Here is a 17,070-nt window from a genome sequence, read left to right as displayed (position 1 = left end):
CCAATGATGGAGGTCTTGCAGGCCATGTGCCGTCGAATGCCTGTCTCGGTTACCCCACATGATCATTGGATGCAAGGACGAAGTGAAGTTGAGGCTACAGCCTAAGGCGACAATCATTGGCTCGGCCCGCTTCCGTCGTCGGGGTCCCGTCGTCACTGCGGCTTCGCGACTGAGCTGCCTGCACGCCGATGCCACACGAACACCGCCCGGCAATCCAGCGCGACTATTAATACGGCACACCATCGCGGAGCGACTACGACCACCGCCTGACACGGCGAAGCTCTCGCCATCATCCGAACCCTTCGCGAGGCTTCATCCGACTTCCTGGAGCAAACACCGCACGCGCGCGACACCCCGCGGATGAGCGCCGGAGCTCTGCGCCTCTTGCTGCAGTGAGCGAGGGAGGGGAATCGCGCGCAGTGAAAGCGAGCACGCAGCGAGCGACAGAAATTCCACCGGCTAGGCAACACAGTTGCTCCAACACCAAACCGAGCGCACAACCCCCGACACACCCGCCCACCATGCCGCACGCGACCAACGACGACCAGCCGATGGCGGACTTCAACGAGGATGACGAGATCGCGCGCTTCCTCAACATGGGCGGCTCCGGCGCTGGAGTTGGCGAGGGCGACGCCTCGAACTACGAGCTGGATCCCGGCGAGAAGAGCGACAACGCGATCGACTATGAAGACATGAGCGACGATGACTTGCCGGAGGAGGAAGAGGCGACCGCGCACCCGGAAAACGGAAACGGAGCCGCTGGCGACGAAGACGGCGACGCGGATCTCACGGCGCAGCTGAATGGGGCGCTGATGGAGGACGACGGCGCGAACGGGTTCCAGGCCGAGGACGACGGCGCCGGATTGTTTGGAGAGGGCGAAGAGGATAACGACCTCTTCGGAGAACACTTTTCCAGCTCGCCGGTCGAAGAGCGCAAGCCTGATTTCGCAGCAGAACACCAGCAGCCCCAGCCGCCGCGATCAGGCGCTCTAGCTCTGCCTGGCAAAGCCGCCGGCGGCCTCGCGCTTCCTCGCCCTGGGCAAGGCTCGCAGTTCCACGCCAGTCCGACCTCGATGAGCCCGCCTTCGCTCACAGGCGACGATGCGCTTTCTCCGGCTGCCTCAAGCCACATGGCAGATGACGACGAGGAAGAAGAGGAAGAAGAAGTCGACGAGATCACGCTGATGCAGAGAGAGCTTTTCAAGATTTCCAGACAGCATGCTGCTGGTGAGAATGTCGGATGGGGCGGATTCGCAGACCAGGACAAGGACGAGCACCGCAAGTGGTTCCCTAGCTGGGAAAGCGACGAGGTGCCCAAGTTCACGCAGCTCTTTCGCCCACTCCCTGGCACATACCGAGGCAAAGTCCCGGTCAAGCCCCCGAAGCCGGTGCAGCCTACGAAACTTTCTCTGGAGCTTCTGCCGGACCAGGAGAGGAGCTTCAAGACTGCGACTGTCGCTGGAAAGTCGGCGCAAGACTCCTACACTGGCCGTAAGCTGGTCAGTTGCGGCCATGGAGCCACAGCAAAGGATGAGAGTGACGATGACCTGGCTTTGAGCGAGATGGACGAGAACGAAGTTGTTGGAGGTGTCACCATGCAGGATCTCGCCATGATCTGCGAAGACTGGGACATCCCGAGCATTGCTACTGCATCCGTGGCCGGCGATCAGGATGAAACAATGGGAGACGATTACGATGGCGTCGAGCGCCTTCGCCCTCAGAAGAAACGTAGGACGAACATCCTGGACATGGACGTATCACTCGCCGTGCAAGACCCCTACATCCGCTTTGAAGAGCCCGAACATGCATCTGCCACGGTGGCCCGCAACGTCACTCTCGACATGAACGACCCGTACCTACTCATCGACGAGCAAGCACCACAGACTAAGCGTACAGTCAGGCATGTACCCAGCGACAACACGCGCGACGCTGCTCTCGGCCGTGACCTTGCCAAGCGTTACGACATTTCGAACGACGCTGCTTACGATCTTCTGAAAGAAAACCATCAGCACAAAATCCGCAGCACGCTTGGCAGTATGGCTACCGAGCACAGTCTCCCGGCTCTCAAGCTCCAATTCCCATTTTACAAGGTCGCTATGGACAGCAAAGAGAAGCGCGCCTTCCACCGTCAGCCCCTGGTGCTGCACGAGAACCCAGGCCGCACCTACAGAATTCAGAAACCGAAGCATCAGAAGCGGAAGCACGTCCGTGGACGCGAGGCGAAGGACCTCTTCGCAAAAGCCGAGGACTTGTCCTTTGGCGACAATGCAAATGTCTTGCTGCTCGAGTACTCGGAGGAAGTCCCGACCATGTTGTCAAACTTCGGTATGGGCAATCGCCTGATTAACTTCTACCGCAAACGCGACGCAGACGACCAGGAACGTCCTAAGAGGGACATCGGAGAGACTCACGTGTTGCTCAACCAGGACAAGAGTCCCTTCTCGAACTTTGGCCATGTTGATGGCGGCGAGACGGTGCCTACAATCCAAAACGGTCTTTACCGTGCCCCGGTGTTCCAGCACAAGCCCAAATCAAACGACTTTGTCTTATCCATCAGCCATACCTTCGAAAACGGCAATCGCATGTATCTGCGGAACGTCGAGAACCTCCACGCCGTGGGTCAGCAATTCCCTATTTCTGAAGTGCCCGGTGAGCACTCGAGAAAGGTCACCGATGCGGCGAAGAGACGCCTCCGCGGTATCAGCTACCGCATCTATGCAAAGAGTCTTGATCCCAGCAGGCGTGGTATTGCCCTGACAAACAAGGTGCTCATGAAGCACATCCCCGGCTCGGACATCCCGCAGACTCGCAGCAAGATGCGTGAGTTCATGAAATACGAGAAGAAGGCCAAAAACTCCGATGACGACGGCTACTGGGTTCCGCCACCCGGCCAAGTCGTGCCCGACTCAGAGACCATCCGCGGCTGGATCAAACCCGAAGACGTCTGCTTGCTTGATACAATGCAGGTCGGCGTTCAGCATCTTGCGGACCTTGGTATCCAAGACAGCAAAGATGCGAAGGAAGACGACGAGGCCGAGGACGAGGAGAACGTCGAGAAGATGCTCGCGCCCTGGCGCACAACCAAGAATTTCATCCAGGCATGCCAAGGCAAGGCCATGCTGAAGGTCCACGGCGAAGGAGACCCCACTGGCCGTGGCGAAGCTTTCTCCATGCTCAAGACTAACATGAAGGGCGGCTATACCCCAAGAGGCGAGAGCGCAGCTGAGAAGATGCAAACCAAAGAGAAGCAGCAGCAGTCTGGCCACAAGTACAATGTGGCGACGCAGCAGCTCAAATACGACCGCGACATCGCCGAGACTTGGAATAGGCAGAAGGCCAGTCTTTCCAATGACATCGAAGGGTCTGATACCGAGATGGAGGACGACGAGCCAGAGAGCGCCATTGGTCGCGCTGGCACCCCGCGGACGAGCTTTGGGACTCCGGCCACCTTCGACGATTCCGCCAGTCAGTTCAGTAAACACAGTGTGGATCGCAACGAAGAGGTGATGGTCATTAAGCGTAAGCACCGCGATGCCTACGGCAACTGGGTCGAGACACCTGTCCGCATCGACAACCCGAAGGTCATCAAGCTGTACCGCAAGAAAGCCAAGGAGCGCACGCTCGCACGCATGAAGTCTGTTCAATTCGCTTTTGTTTGTCTTCTGAAACTCTTGCTAACAGCCTCCCAGCCACAATACCCTCATCCCTACTGGCGACAGCGAGCTCGACGCCCTCGCGCAGCAAAAGATCCGCGAAGAACTCGCTCGCCTCGAGCGCAACCAAGAACGCCGTCTGCACCGCGAGCGCCTCAAGGCCCGCAACGCCGCTAACGCCTCCACAGCTGGTAGTCCTTCCGCGCCCGCTGGCTCCCCGGGCCCAGGTTCGCCCAGTGTCTCCGAAGCCGCCGGCTCGACGCCTGCCGCTGCCCCTACTTCTTCGAAGCCCGGCAAAGGACGCAGCAAGGACGGCACAGCGCGGAAGTGCGCCAACTGTGGCCAGGTCGGCCACATCAAAACCAACAGAAAGTCAGTATCAATCCCTAAATTCACCTGCCAGTGCGATGCTCCCGACTTTGGGCCTGAAGAGGTCGAAGAGGAGAAGAAAGCAAAGCCCGCAGCCGTCCCTAGTGGCAAAAAAAGAAAGTCAACGAAGCAGTCTGATACTTCCGATTTCGATGACGATCAGGAGACTACTGCGACTGGGGCTTTTGCTGTGGGTAAGCTGGGTTTCTGACCGGATCTCAACATCTGATCGATAGCAGCCTGTGCTTTTCTTATTGCTCCACGACACGACGACAACTACACCTGCATCTGCACACCCTTACAACACACAACACGCCCCCTTTATTGCTTGACACATGCGGCTCAACCCGCGCACGCCAAATATCAGGTAACCTCAACTGGCGTGGCAATCCAATCCAAACCCTCTTTCCGATTCGCAAACGCAGCAAGAAATCGAGACCATTCCGCTAACATTCTTTGCTCAACAGACTATGCCCCATGCTCAACGGCACTTGGAAACCCGAGGACAGACCTGACGGACAGGGCGATAGTTCGTTTGGTGCTGTGCCGGCTGCTCTCACTCTCTAGGCGAGGACTCGATCAAAGTATTCTGACAATGATGGACGGATGGTTTGGAAATGGCTCCGGAGGGGATCATGACGCGATGAGAGAGAAACGGAGCGGAAGCTCCTGGAACATGCGGAACTAGCTTTTCGTTGAATCGACCGGACTTTGTTCCTGAGGGGCGATTAGGTGAATTGATGAATCCTGGGGGAGAGAAGAAAGCCAAATGCTCTCCCGATGTGGGTATCAATCACCGTACATTTTGGCTCTTGCAGCCAATTGTGTATTGCTCCTTACCAGATATTCGTGTGCCAGCACGCTATAGCAGTAATCAAGAAAAAGAGCCCACCTCCGCTCGCCCTGATGCTTCGATACGTTTCTCACTGGATCGGGGAATCACCCTCCTTGATCCTCCTTGCCCTCACACTCAACAGATGGCTCCACGAACCTTTCCTCTCCCTCCACACTCTGATCCTCAACTTCCGAACTGCACTCCCTCTCTTCTTCCCACCCCTTGGCTACCTCTCTATGTCCATGCGTTGCCTCCCCTTCCTCCCGATCTTTGCCCTCCTCCCAGCCCTCAATGTCCAGAGCCATCTCCGCCCACGCCGTACCCAACCCCGCATGTCTCCTCCCAAACCCCTTCGACGGCTGTCGCGCATTGTTATATTTCGTGATAAAAGAAGGGCGATTGGCGAAGCGGTGCGCTTGCGAGGGAGAACGTGCTTCAACGCCGTCGAGAGTTCCATTTATGGGATCCATGAGGTTGGGTTTTTGCAATTCTGGAGGAGCACGTGGGGCCGTTGTCGTGGCGGACGGCGTGCAGGGGGTTGTTGCAGTTGTCGGTCGGTCGAGGTTAGAGGTTGGTTGCGCTGGGTTCGGTGAGGGGGAGGAGTGGGTGGTTGGTTCTGTGCGCTCTTGGGTGAAAACGGGATCTGATTGCTTGGTGGTCGGCTCTGCTGATTCGGGAATTAGGTCGCAATTTGATCGATCTGTGGTCGCTGGGTGTCGATTTTGCGGTTTGTGGGCACCATTATAGGATCTTGGAGGATGTTGATTGGAGTCCATTCTGACGTTAAGCTTGTGAGGAGTCGGCATACAATCCTGCGATACGATGGAACCATTAACTTTCTGTGTGACAATGGCGGGGTTTTGACAACAATGTCATGTCTCAAGAAAGCCTTTGCTCGTGGTCAACCGTTTGTTTGTTGGGTCTGTCAAAGCCCGGGGTAACCATATTCACGTTAAGCGTAACATCATTCACCTTCTCAAAACGTATACCTGAACCCTTCCGTGCCCTCCAACAGCTTTTTCCCGTTCTCTTGCCGTCTATTGGCAAACCAAAACCACCCAGAAAATAGTCCGACAAACAGCACAATCCCCACGTGACTCCCGATCGACACCCAGACCGCAGTGACATACCGCGGCGCCTCCTCCTGCCTGACGATGAAGCTCCCGGCAATCCCACCTGCCCCATTGAAAGCCGCCACAGTCGCGGCAGTGAAAGCGCGTTTCCACTGACCGGCAATATTGCTAGTGTAGTACGCGGACAGCGCCGCCCAGTTGGAGATGTACGCGCCCGTGGCGAGGAAAGTGCCGACGTAGCGGACAGCGACATTGTCTGCGAAGCCGAGCATGCCGAAGCCTGCGATGAGGCAGAGGGAGTTGAAGACGATGACGGGACCGCGGAGGCGGAACTTATCGCTGACGAGGGACGAGAGGAGAACGGGAATGGTGGCGTAGTAGTAGGGCGGGGCGGAAAGAATGATGGACTTGTCGGCGCTGAAACCCATGCCGCTCTGCAGGATGATAGGTAGGAAGTAGGAAAGCGAGGTCGAAACGAGGTTGAGAAGGAAGAAGAGAATGGCGAAACCGTAGACTTTCGGGTCGAGCGCGTGGATGAGGACTTTGGGCCAGGTGAAGGGGTCTGCTTCGACGTCTTTGCGGTCGGCTTGGATGCGCGAGACGGCGAGCGCCTGTTCTTCGGGCGTCAGGAACCAGATGCTATTGTGCGCTTGTTCGGGGAAGTCCACCATCCAGAAGTACGTGAGGATGCCGAAGATGCAAGCGATCAGTCCCTGGACGAGGAACATGTACTGCCAGCCTCGTAAGCCGCCATCACCATCGAGCTTGTTCAAGCCGAAATTGACGATGCTCCCAGTGGCGAGAATGATGACCTCGCCCGTCTGCATGTACGCGAATCGCGTTTGCTGTTCGCTTCGCAGGTACCAGGTCGAGATCAGATACGTCAAGCCAGGGTAAATACCACTCATTGTCATACCAAGAAGCACTCTCAGAGCAATCATCTGCTTCCAGGTAGTCACAAAAGCGGTACACATCGTGATTAGCCCAAAGCTGAAGGTGATGAAGGCGAACCATCTCCTTGGGCCGAAAGTGCGTACGGCGATTGTACTCGGCAGCTGGAAGGCAATACTCGCGACCGTGAAAATGAAGATGCTGACGCTGTAGCGATTTCCAGTGAGGTCGAGATCCGTAAGCATGGACGTGACTGAGGCCGAGGAGATGACACCAGAATCGAGGAGGTTGAGCGAGCATAGCACGCCGGCAATGGTGCAGAGACGAAGGTCGACTTTCATGCGCAGCCTCCGTGCAAGCGCTTCGTCTTGCGCATCGCCATCGTCGTTTGAGTGATCGTTTGATGGTACGCTGTCGGTCCGATCTTCTGCAATGGCCTTGTAGCTGGGGGGCTGTGGCGAAGCCATCAACGGCTTCGAAGATGTCGCTGGAGCGGAATTCATGGTGGAGCGGAACCCATCAAAATATACATTGGGCACGGCGATAAAGTTCGGTGTCACGTATCACGGCATGCGACTTCGTCACGGTGGTGTTCCGAGGCTTGTCTGGATTTAGCGATGATTATGCAGTAAGAGACTCCATCTCGGTGTCCCGACGGCATTGCCGAAGAGTGGGGGATTTCGTGCTGGAGCTCTGCAGTAGCGCGACAGGAACACATGCAGTCCAGTCCCGTTCTTACATTGCACCCTTCCACCTATATGAAGAGATGATCTTCACGTCGGATGTCGCACTGAGCGGCTATCGCACTGGATCACGTATCACGATAATGCGCGCGGGCAGGCCAGCTGGTACCCTGGGCCGATCACGGCCAAGATTTGGACGTCGATTACACGAATATCACTTTCGGGCGTTCGGTTGCAATATCCCCTCATTTCATGAAGCAATGATGAATATATCGGAAGACATCTTTCATCTGGAGCGAGCGCCGGTCCGCGAATGCGATAGACCAGCCTATTCGCGTCAAATTCCAAGGTCGCCGACACCGAGGAGCAGGCGTGGGATATAGCTACTAAGCCACAGAATCGAGATGCATCCAGTACAATAACACCTTTGAAGATCCCTTTACCATCTCAGTCTATCCTGAGTCGGAAAAGACACCATGGGCCCACTATTCGATTGTTGTCTACTCCGGCGGCCAAGCGCTCCCCACTCGCTCGCCGCCATCGCCCGAGATAAGCTGCCCGACGTGGAGCCATCATTCCGGTGTCGCTACCATGTTAACTAGGGCGCAGCTCCATTCGCGAGGTCTGATACGTAGGTTGGTAACCTATAGAGGGTGAAGCTACCCATCCCATGCAAATGAGTTCTTGGCTGATTGAGATGCTTGCCAAGGCATGCTTTTGGCCAAAGTATATTACAGACATAAATTCCTGCCTCCCTGCCCATCTAATCTCACAACCACTGCCTCGTCTTTTCACAATGGCTCCGTTACTAGGAAGATGGAGTTCTCTATCCCTCTTAGCTGCCCTAACGAACGTGGATTGCTACTCCGTTGTCAATCTTGAGGGCTACGGTCGATTTTCTGGAACTCAGGTCAATGAGACGCTTGGTGGCCAACCGTTGCCCCAGGCGGTCGATGCCTGGCTCGGCATGGATTATGCGATACAACCATTGGGCAATCTACGATTTACTCCCAGCGATTGGCCTGTCCCTTTCGAGGAGATAAAGCCTGCTACTTCATATGGCAAGGTGTGCATCCAAGAAGCAACCTCGGCACTGCCCATAGAAATACAAGACGAAGCTTGCTTGAACTTCAACGTCTTTAGGACGCCTGGTGTCCCTCTTGATCAAAAGCTTCCAGTGCTGGTCTGGATTCACGGAGGGTCTTTCTACGCTGGGAGTTACAAGAGTTTTGACGCAGCTGCGTTCGCCGCATCTTCTCCGGCGCCGATCGTAGTCGTCAACTTCCACTACCGGCTCAACTCTTTAGGATCGCTTCCTTCGCAATTGCTGCAAGAGGAAGGTCTTTCTAACATCAATATTCGGGACCAACGGCTGTTCCTTGAGTTTGTGCACAAGCACATTGAGTCTTTTGGTGGCGATCCTGCTTCCGTCACCATCGGTGGCCGGTCAGCTGGTGGTCACTCCGTAGGAATTCACTATTTCCACAACTACGCTGACGACGAAGGTGCAAAACCTCTTTTTGCCCGTGCTATCCATCAGTCTGGGTCGGTGACTTCTCGTGCTTTTCCTCCTGCGGAGTTGCCGTTATATCAGTCTCAATACAAGGCTTACATGGATACGTTGGGATGCAATTCTACAGGAAGCAATGCAGACGCCCTGGGATGCCTTCGTACAGTCGACATAAATGGGATTCGTAACGTCTCCACCACCATCTTCAGAAAGTACGAGCTTGACTTCACCTGGGCATTCCAACCAGTACAAGGCGGCCCGCTCTTTGAGAAACCTGGTTCCCAGTCCGGAATTGATGGCACATTCTTCCACGTTCCAACAATCTCGTCAACCGCGACAGACGAAGCGAAATACTACCGCACAGGCGCATTCTCTACAAACCAAGAATTTATCGGGTTCCTACATAACGCCTCCCCAGCCCTGAACGCAACCGATCTCCAGCTCATTGAGTCCCTTTACCCGGACCCTGCCTTCAACACAAGCTCACCCTATGCCAATTCCCCCAACAGCACCCAATACAACCGTGTTGAGGCGGCTCTCAGCGACTTCGCGTACATTTGTCCAGGTCAAGAAACCGCCTACCGCGCCTCTAGTGCCGGCGTTCCGACATGGAAACTCCGCTTTAACACAAACAACAGCTTTCCCTCCTGGCAAGGGATCCCGCACACGTCTGACACAAAGTACACCTGGAACGACCCAAGCACGCAATATCCTTCTGTTGGCAAAGAGTATCACAGATATCTCGCGAGTTTCGTCCTCACGGGTAATCCGAATACTTATCGCCTTGCGGGGAGCCCCGAGTGGTTGCCTTATGAGCCCGAGGGTTATGGGATCGAGACGAAGCCGGGAAGGCAGCTTGTTGTTCAGCCTGCTGAAGCTGGTAGGAATGGGACGGAGATGGAGAGTGACAGCATTCGGCGGGAAGCTTGCTTGTTTTGGCGCGATCCGGAGAGGGCGCCTAGGCTGAACAAGTGAATGCAAACGAGAAACAATGTTCGATCGGCAGTCGAGCGCTTTCTGAGAGCCTCGTGTATAATCGGCACTTGCACGTGTTGGTAGCAAGGCACAGCAAAGCAACGACAGAGGTCAAGATACAAGCAGTGCATAGCATACCACACAGTAAACTTCTTGCCTTAGCAAGCCGCTTCAATGGTCTTGCATTCTTTCGGTTGGTCACAGTAGCCGCCTTGGCGGCGCTTCGCTCTCTTGGCTCCAGCGTCTTGCCTTGGACAACAATGACGATCAAACACCGCCGCATCAGTAATATCGACCCATCCCGCTAAAGCACGCCTCTTGAATGTTCGACGCCGCCAACTTGCAGTACAACACGTTCGAACCTGTACGGTGGATCAGACTGCAGAGACCTAGACCCGGAAGAAGACGTATTTCGAGACTGGTACGGCTTGAGCACGGGCCTGAGGGCACCTGTGGTACGCTTCCACACAGGCTCGTAAGTTTCAGTGTTCAGCCAGGCATTGAAGAAAGCCAGCAAGATGGTACCTGTTGGGCGTTTGCACACATGGGCGCAGCTGCGCAGGGAATGGGTCGTTTCCAAATGGCCGTGAGGGTCCTCGTCGGTGCTGCGGTTGCCATTTGGTTTGCTTCGTAGTCAGTTCACTTTGTGTAAGCCTCAAGCGAGGGATATGAGATGTGGTGTCACGCTGTGGAGGCAAACAAGGCTTGAGAATCTTTGAATTCGCATCAGGAATATGGTGCAGGAAGTTTGACGACAGAGTGAGCCTGTGATCAAGATTTCGGCAGAACAGAAGTCGCGGATTTGCCAGCATCACCAATCTGTGACGCCTCCGTCGATTAGGAACGAGCCCTCTTCGTCATCTCTCTTACCCTCAATAATGTCCACAATTGGCCTGGCACCCTCACTCACTGGCTGCGCTCCACGGTCAGCCGTCGCAAAATCCGTGAGATTGGATACGGTGAATCCAGGGCAATACACAAATGTCTTAATCCCCAGCTTCCCATACTCCCATACCTGACAAGCAGAGAGCATGTTCAGAGCAGCCTTGGAAGTTCTGTATTCGGTCACAGCACTGTTGTACACCACACTGTCCTTGTTCGATCTGTGACTGATCGAGCCAGCTCGAGAAGAGACGTTGACAATGCGAGGCCCGTAGCGGGAGTCGGACTTCTGCAGCAGCGGAGCGAAAGCTTCAACGACGCGCATCGGGCCTACGACATTTGTATCGAAACTGGCGTGCATGCTTTGGCGTGTTCGCTCGCCACTGTAACAGAACCCGGCGTTGTTCACGACGACGTCGACCTTGCCGTGCAAAGCAGATGCGTCCTCCGCAGCGCGAATGACAGATACGTCGTCGGAAACGTCCAGATGGAGGAACTCGACCGTTCCATGTAGACCCTCGGCTTGGAGGTCCACTGCCGCTTTCTGGCCTTTCTCCGATGAACGGCATCCGAGTAGAACGTGCCATCTTGGGGCCGTCTTCGCGAGAAGCTGACGAGCGAGCTCGAAGCCGATGCCACTGTTCGCTGGTCTCATTAGCCTATGCTCACCGATAGTCATCGATTTTCATCGCACCTCCCGTGATGAGCGCTACAAGTCTGCTGTTACCTGTTGGACCTGACATCTTGATGTTGTGTGTTGTTAAGTTGAGGAACTTGATAACGACTTTTGCACCACGCGATTGCGGATCTACAATAATCGCAGGCCAACGTCGATTCAGACCAGTGATTTATCTTTTCTTGTACTTATTGTACAATCCGCGGAACACCTAAACGCCGTCTTAAAGGCGCGGCTTGCTTGTGACCCTCGATCGGAGTTAAGTGATGCTTCGGAGATAGCCACGCCTTCTCCAAAATCACCAGATCTTCAGATAGCTACCACCAAGGCACATGCTGGTGTGTCTAAGTAACTATCAAGCGTCTTTGAACAACCGCCGTGTGTTGCAGTAGAGGAGTGGGATTAGGGCTGGAAGACAAAGGCTTAATCCCAAACGGTAGCTGCATTGGCAAGGCTGTTTCGTCGCATGCATCTGCGCATACATCAAGAGCACGATCAACGACTGGACTGCGTCAAACATTGACGGCGCGATCGATGATGAGCGCCGTGTCTCAAGCAAATTGTAGAACAAGATCTATCATTCGTCAACTCGTATGCAATGTCATCTACAACGCTCACAATTTTCCCGTTTCGCGCCTCGCTTCTGTGCATTTGTGGGCGTCATGCAGTCACCTTCTCTTCTCAACAGCTTCCCTGAGCTTCGCAATCACCTCGCTCGGGTCCTTGGCACCGAACACTGCACTGCCAGCGACGATGACGTTGGCACCAGCCTCAGCAGCGGTATCGATCGTGCCCTCAGCCAGTCCACCGTCGACCTCGATGTTCAGCTCGGGGTAGCGCTTGCGCAGAGCCTCGACCTTGGGCATCATATCGGGCATGAATTTCTGGCCACCGAACCCAGGCTCGACAGTCATGACGAGCGCCATCTGTACACAATGGCGTCAGCTACCTATTGATCCTCACACTCCACGACATCCAACACGGTAGCGACTCACATCAGGCACCGCATCCTTATCCTCATTATCCAAGATGTCATACAGCACGCTGACGTCTGTCTTAGGCTTAATGGCAATTCCGGCGCGCATGCCGAGGCTGTGGATGTACTTGATGAGCTCCTTGGGGTTGGTCTTCTTGTCGCTGGTGGCTTCGGGGGAGTCGGCGGCGGTGGAGTCGATGGCGGCCTCGTAGTGGAAGCAGTAGAGGTCGCAGCCGGCCTTCTGGAAGTCCTTGACCCATTTCTTTGGCTACTGGAGTTGGTTAGCTGGTTGTTCATGTCGTGCAAGTGGTCCCTTTGAGTGGAGTCTTTAGGAAATGGAATCTCCGTCTTATCCCGCGGACCCCATCTCAAAGCTGATCCTTCCGACACGAGCATGCCGTACCTCAGCGATCATCATATGGCAGTCGAAGGTGCCTTTCCCGTAAGCCTCTGCAGGCCTCTCGACGTGCGGACGAATCTTTGTGACCACAGGCGCGCCGAACGTGATGTTAGGGACGAAGTGGCCGTCCATGATGTCCACGTGCAGCCAGTCTGCTCCATGGCCGATAGTGTCGGAGCATGCCTTGCCCAGGGAGCCAAAGTCGGCGCTGAGGATGGAGGGAGCGATGAATGCTGGAGGCGCCATGGTGAATGCGACTGAGGGTGAAGCGTATGTAAACCAGCGTAGATCAAGCGGTAAGTGTCAAGCTCCTGTTGTGTCGTTGTTCGTGACTTTTCGCTCAACATCTACGTCACCCTGTACGTGGGGTTCGAGCTGCGCGCAGGTGGGCTGTTCCGGGCGGCGAGAGCCGCCGCCGCCGCCCGACCAGCGACATCGACTTCATCCCATCGTGACCTTCCAGCACATCTCATGTACCTCTACATGTAAACGAGAAACTGCTTCTACCCACCACCACCCATGCTGTACTCCAGTCACGGCCATGGACACTCTCAGGTCGGCCAAGGGCTTGTCAATAAATGATGGTAGTGGGCCATGCCGTGCACCGGGTGTACGCGCATTCATTGGCCAGCTGTAAGCGCCCATCCAGCAAATGTTGCAGACCTCGAGCGCTTGCCTGCATCCTGCCGCAGTCATTCGATGTTGAGCAATCGGCTTGCATACACCCGCTGCCTCTTCTAGGCCAGGTCGTGGCCCGGCCCTCTGCCGTATTCGAGGCAAAGGCCATTCACGGCGCCAACCAGCCCAACGGCTCTCCCATCGCCCGTGTGAGCCTCTACCGTAGCGCCAGCCTTGACCACCACAGCCTCCCGGCACGCCTGCACGGCTACCTATGTCATCTTGCTAACCGCCGCATGGCCGTTTGCGCGACGCGACCGCGGCGGCTGTCGCCACGCTCGCAGAGGTCAAGTATAAGGCCAGCGGCCGCGTGATCTGCAGCCTCTTCCTTCCGCTCTCTCATACTGTATACTTTTTTGCGGCGCGTGTATTTCCCGGACCTTTCACTTTGTTCTTTCCTTGCTCTTGGGTTTCCTTATCCCCGTTCGCTGGACGAACACAACCTTCATTTCGCACACCGCTGGTCGGTTCACATTCACTCACGAAAACAGATACAAGGTCTTCAAGCCACAGCAATGGGAGACATGACCAACGCAAGTCTCCTGTCTTCAACGTGGACGGCGCCGGCGCGAGAACGACGAATGTCTCTCCGCAATACTGTGATCGAGGATATGCCTCAAGTCTCCATCCGCCGCGTGCCACCCAAGGCGCCCGTTGCCAAATCTGGCATCGTATCACCCATGAGCGATGATTTCCCAACACCGAGAGCGATTCCATCGAGTAGTAGCTCGGTAACCACTCTTTACCCTCCCGTGCAGGATGTTCCAGCCTCGCCAGCTTCATCAGACACTCAATCGGACCGAAACTCGACTTGGAGCCAGCGGAGCTCGCGCAGTGAATTCGACGAACTTTACGACCTCTCAAGCAGTGAAAATGAAGATTTCCCGATCAAGCTTTCGAGCTCCGTTAAACGGCGTGTCGCGAGCGTTCCAAAGTCAAGGTTCCCATCTATCGTCATCCCGTCACCGAGCCAGTGGCCGACGATTCAAAAGCTGAAGTCAGCGACGACGCCCCTCTCACCAGGCCAGCAAGTTCAGCTATCACCTGCAGTGCTGGCCCACTTTCAGGATCGCAATCTGCGAGTGCCAAATACCACTTCAGCGCCATCCCTCGATGGAAGCATGACTTCGGAAGAGCTCGCTCTGAGCAGTTGCCCATCAACCCCTGATATTACCCAACATGACACCGAGAATGTTTGGGAAGCATCCATCCAGCTTGAGCCGTCGGCAATCACCATGCTCCAACATCTCAACACCGAGGAAGAGCGCCCTCTCGAGACTGTCATCGAAGTTCCGGAAGAGGCAGTCTCTGAAATGCGCGAAATCGTTGAATCTCCTCGCTTCGCCTTGCAATTGAAGACCGATGACCAGTCTCTGGAGCCTAGCAGCGCAGGTGACGCTGATGATGAGCTATCTGCCCTTTCTGTACCATCGCCTGGTGGATTCTTCTCCTCGATTGATGCATCTCTTGGACGACGAACTTGGTCTGGCTCGGAAGTCGTGCCCAACACGAGCACTGCTGCAGAGTTCTACGGCGTTCCCTTCAGGCCGTCAACACCACCAAGTCTTCCCACCAGCACCGCAACCTCGTTCTACGGCGTGCCTTGGGCTAAGCGACCAGAGAACCCGGTTGAGCATACTGTAGCTCTCGCATCTCCACTTTCAGACAGGCAAGATCCAATCACCGCCCGCCGTGGCGCATTTTCACCTTCGGAAGTCATCACCGAAGTTGACGAGATCGACGAAACATATCAAGACAATCTGGAGAAGACTGCGTCCGCCAACATCGATCGAACTCAGCTTTGGCTGTGTACCCAGAAGGCCTACATCGACAATTTGTGCTCAGACGATGAAGTCATCGAAAGCTTCAGACACATTGATGGCGCTGTACCCACCACTCCTGACAGGCCGACTCCTCCATCGAACAATTCGTCACCTCAGAGTAAGAAATCAGTCCGCTTCGTGGAAAGCTCTGAAGCAAGCGAAGCAACAGAGGAGAAGATCAAGAAGCGCATTTCACCAATTCATGACGGCACATTCTGGGCCGGCTTCAAGCACACCAAGCGCTCACAGCGTGCTCGTGATGTGTTTCAGCACCGCCAAATGCGCGCCGAGGCCGAACACGTTCGCCGCAACAGTGCTGGGAAACAGCATGCCGAGCAATTGCAGGGTAAATTCGAGTTGACTGCTGCAATCCGCCCTTCACAAGCTCGTCCGATCTCCTCTTTTCTACCGGCAGCCATCGAAGATGATGAACAAAAGGAAATCATCGCTTGCGCTGAGCGTGAGCGCCAGGCTCTTCAACAGTTGCAACCTTCAACATGGCACACGGACGCGAAGAGGGAGTTGCATGGAGGTGCACTGTTGACTTCACCCATCGTTGCCACCTTCAAGAATCGGTCCGACGTTCGCATTTTGGACCTCGGTGGCCAAGCCCACTGCAGCTGGGCATGGGATGTTGCCACGTCCCACCCGCAGGCCCAAGTCTTTACAACTGTCTCGACCGATGCGGAAGCGCACGTACTGTCTTCCTCTTTGGAAGGCCCAATGAACCACTCTGTCGTTGCCGCTCCGAGGACATGGTGTCTGCCATTTCCACCAAATCACTTCGACGTTGTCTCTGCCCGCACTCTCTATTCTCACCTACGTACTCTCGTGCCAAATGGCGAGGTCGTCGACGAGTGGGACCTTACCTTGCAGGAGTGCCTTCGCGTCCTGAAGCCCGGCGGCTACCTCGAATTCGACCTCCTCGATGCCGAGCTCGTGCACCCAGACGCTGCGGCTCAAGCCCTAGGCGTTGAGTTCTCTTTCAAGCTTCGCACACGCGGTTACGACCCAGCTAGCGGCAAGACCTTCCTTCCCCGTCTCAAGCGCTCCGGCTTCCAGGAGATCAAGCGCGCTTGGATGGTCCTCCCGGTCGCCGACGTCTCGCCAACCTGGACTGACACTGGCAAATCTACCGTCTCTTCGGGCTCTTCGACGTCGACCGTCGTCGCTGCACGCGAAGAGTATTTCGGCCCCGAGCGTTCCATCAGCCCCACCGGCGATGTCGTGGTGTACGAGCCGCCTCTCACTGGCTCGACGAAGGATGTTCGCGCCATCACTGGCCTGGTTGGCGCTAGGGCATGGGAGCAGTGGTTGTTGAAGCTCGCCTGCGAGATGGGTAGGGAGGAAGAAGAAGGTCTGGAGGGCGTCGGTAGGGCTTTGGACAGTGCCGGGAGAGGCGATGGGCGGGCAGGTTGGAGGTGCCTAGTTGGCTGGGCGAGGAAGGCATGTTGAGTTCAGATGTTGTTTGTTCCTTGAAGATTGGGGACCTTTCTTTTGTCCCTACAGCGATTCTCTTTCTGACCTCCCTACGTTACAGTAGTTGTAGACTCGCGTAATACCTGTTTCGGTATGTTGGCTTTTCTTTTGAAAACAAGACGAGCATGACCTTGCAGGCATCTCATGGTAACATGCAAGCGCTCACA

At 55.6% G+C, this 17,070-nt stretch overlaps 6 protein-coding genes across 6 annotated transcripts; 3 read left to right on the top strand and 3 right to left on the bottom strand.

The window, feature by feature from the left end:
* Positions 1–198: 198 nt before the first annotated feature.
* WHR41_08225 (uncharacterized protein) lies at positions 199–4,973 on the top strand. The gene is made up of 3 exons (XM_069376829.1): positions 199–3,634; positions 3,690–4,025; positions 4,490–4,973. The coding sequence occupies exons 1-3, from the start codon at positions 522–524 to the stop codon at positions 4,587–4,589; spliced, it is 3,549 nt and encodes a 1,182-aa protein (XP_069226102.1). The 5' UTR covers positions 199–521; the 3' UTR covers positions 4,590–4,973.
* An 860-nt stretch (positions 4,974–5,833) lies between these two features.
* WHR41_08224 (uncharacterized protein) lies at positions 5,834–7,324 on the bottom strand (the record flags this gene model as incomplete). The annotated part of the gene is made up of 1 exon (XM_069376828.1): positions 5,834–7,324. The coding sequence occupies one exon, from the start codon at positions 7,322–7,324 to the stop codon at positions 5,834–5,836; it is 1,491 nt and encodes a 496-aa protein (XP_069226101.1).
* A 1,147-nt stretch (positions 7,325–8,471) lies between these two features.
* On the top strand, positions 8,472–9,989 carry WHR41_08223 (uncharacterized protein; the record flags this gene model as incomplete). The annotated part of the gene is made up of 1 exon (XM_069376827.1): positions 8,472–9,989. The coding sequence occupies one exon, from the start codon at positions 8,472–8,474 to the stop codon at positions 9,987–9,989; it is 1,518 nt and encodes a 505-aa protein (XP_069226068.1).
* A 635-nt stretch (positions 9,990–10,624) lies between these two features.
* WHR41_08222 (uncharacterized protein) lies at positions 10,625–11,682 on the bottom strand. The gene is made up of 2 exons (XM_069376826.1): positions 11,566–11,682; positions 10,625–11,516 (listed from the first exon to the last, which is right to left on the bottom strand). The coding sequence occupies exons 1-2, from the start codon at positions 11,612–11,614 to the stop codon at positions 10,801–10,803; spliced, it is 765 nt and encodes a 254-aa protein (XP_069226103.1). The 5' UTR covers positions 11,615–11,682; the 3' UTR covers positions 10,625–10,800.
* Positions 11,683–12,107: 425 nt separating this feature from the next.
* WHR41_08221 (uncharacterized protein) lies at positions 12,108–13,250 on the bottom strand. Its single transcript, XM_069376825.1, has 3 exons — positions 12,927–13,250; positions 12,543–12,791; positions 12,108–12,473 (listed from the first exon to the last, which is right to left on the bottom strand). Exons 1-3 carry the CDS (start codon positions 13,167–13,169, stop codon positions 12,216–12,218), a joined length of 750 nt encoding a protein of 249 aa, XP_069226105.1. The 5' UTR covers positions 13,170–13,250; the 3' UTR covers positions 12,108–12,215.
* Positions 13,251–14,116: 866 nt separating this feature from the next.
* Positions 14,117–16,879, top strand: WHR41_08220 (uncharacterized protein; the record flags this gene model as incomplete). Its single annotated transcript, XM_069376824.1, has 1 exon — positions 14,117–16,879. One exon carries the CDS (start codon positions 14,117–14,119, stop codon positions 16,877–16,879), a length of 2,763 nt encoding a protein of 920 aa, XP_069226104.1.
* Positions 16,880–17,070: the final 191 nt, after the last annotated feature.

Source organism: Cladosporium halotolerans (assembly GCF_011745625.1).
Source record: "Cladosporium halotolerans strain TM138-S3 chromosome Unknown Sca41, whole genome shotgun sequence".
In the NCBI taxonomy this organism is placed as follows: Eukaryota; Fungi; Ascomycota; class Dothideomycetes; order Cladosporiales; family Cladosporiaceae; genus Cladosporium; species Cladosporium halotolerans.
Note: the sequence above shows the minus strand (reverse complement) of the source record. Positions and strands in the feature narration are given on the sequence as shown.

What these genes read in the sequence shown, in the direction of transcription:
- WHR41_08225 (XM_069376829.1), top strand. Translation starts at nt 522, where the DNA reads ATGCCGCACGCGACCAACGACGACCAGCCGATGGCGGACTTCAACGAG. An exon ending in CGCACGCTCGCACGCATGAA is followed by an intron (nt 3,635 to 3,689) that starts GTCTGTTCAATT and finishes ACAGCCTCCCAG; the next exon opens with CCACAATACCCTCATCCCTA. An exon ending in CACATCAAAACCAACAGAAA is followed by an intron (nt 4,026 to 4,489) that starts GTCAGTATCAAT and finishes TTTGCTCAACAG; the next exon opens with ACTATGCCCCATGCTCAACG.
- WHR41_08222 (XM_069376826.1), bottom strand. Translation starts at nt 11,614, where the DNA reads ATGTCAGGTCCAACAGGTAACAGCAGACTTGTAGCGCTCATCACGGGA. An exon ending in TGTAGCGCTCATCACGGGAG is followed by an intron (nt 11,517 to 11,565) that starts GTGCGATGAAAA and finishes TAATGAGACCAG; the next exon opens with CGAACAGTGGCATCGGCTTC.
- WHR41_08221 (XM_069376825.1), bottom strand. Translation starts at nt 13,169, where the DNA reads ATGGCGCCTCCAGCATTCATCGCTCCCTCCATCCTCAGCGCCGACTTT. An exon ending in GCCATATGATGATCGCTGAG is followed by an intron (nt 12,792 to 12,926) that starts GTACGGCATGCT and finishes CAACTCCAGTAG; the next exon opens with CCAAAGAAATGGGTCAAGGA. An exon ending in ATAAGGATGCGGTGCCTGAT is followed by an intron (nt 12,474 to 12,542) that starts GTGAGTCGCTAC and finishes CATTGTGTACAG; the next exon opens with ATGGCGCTCGTCATGACTGT.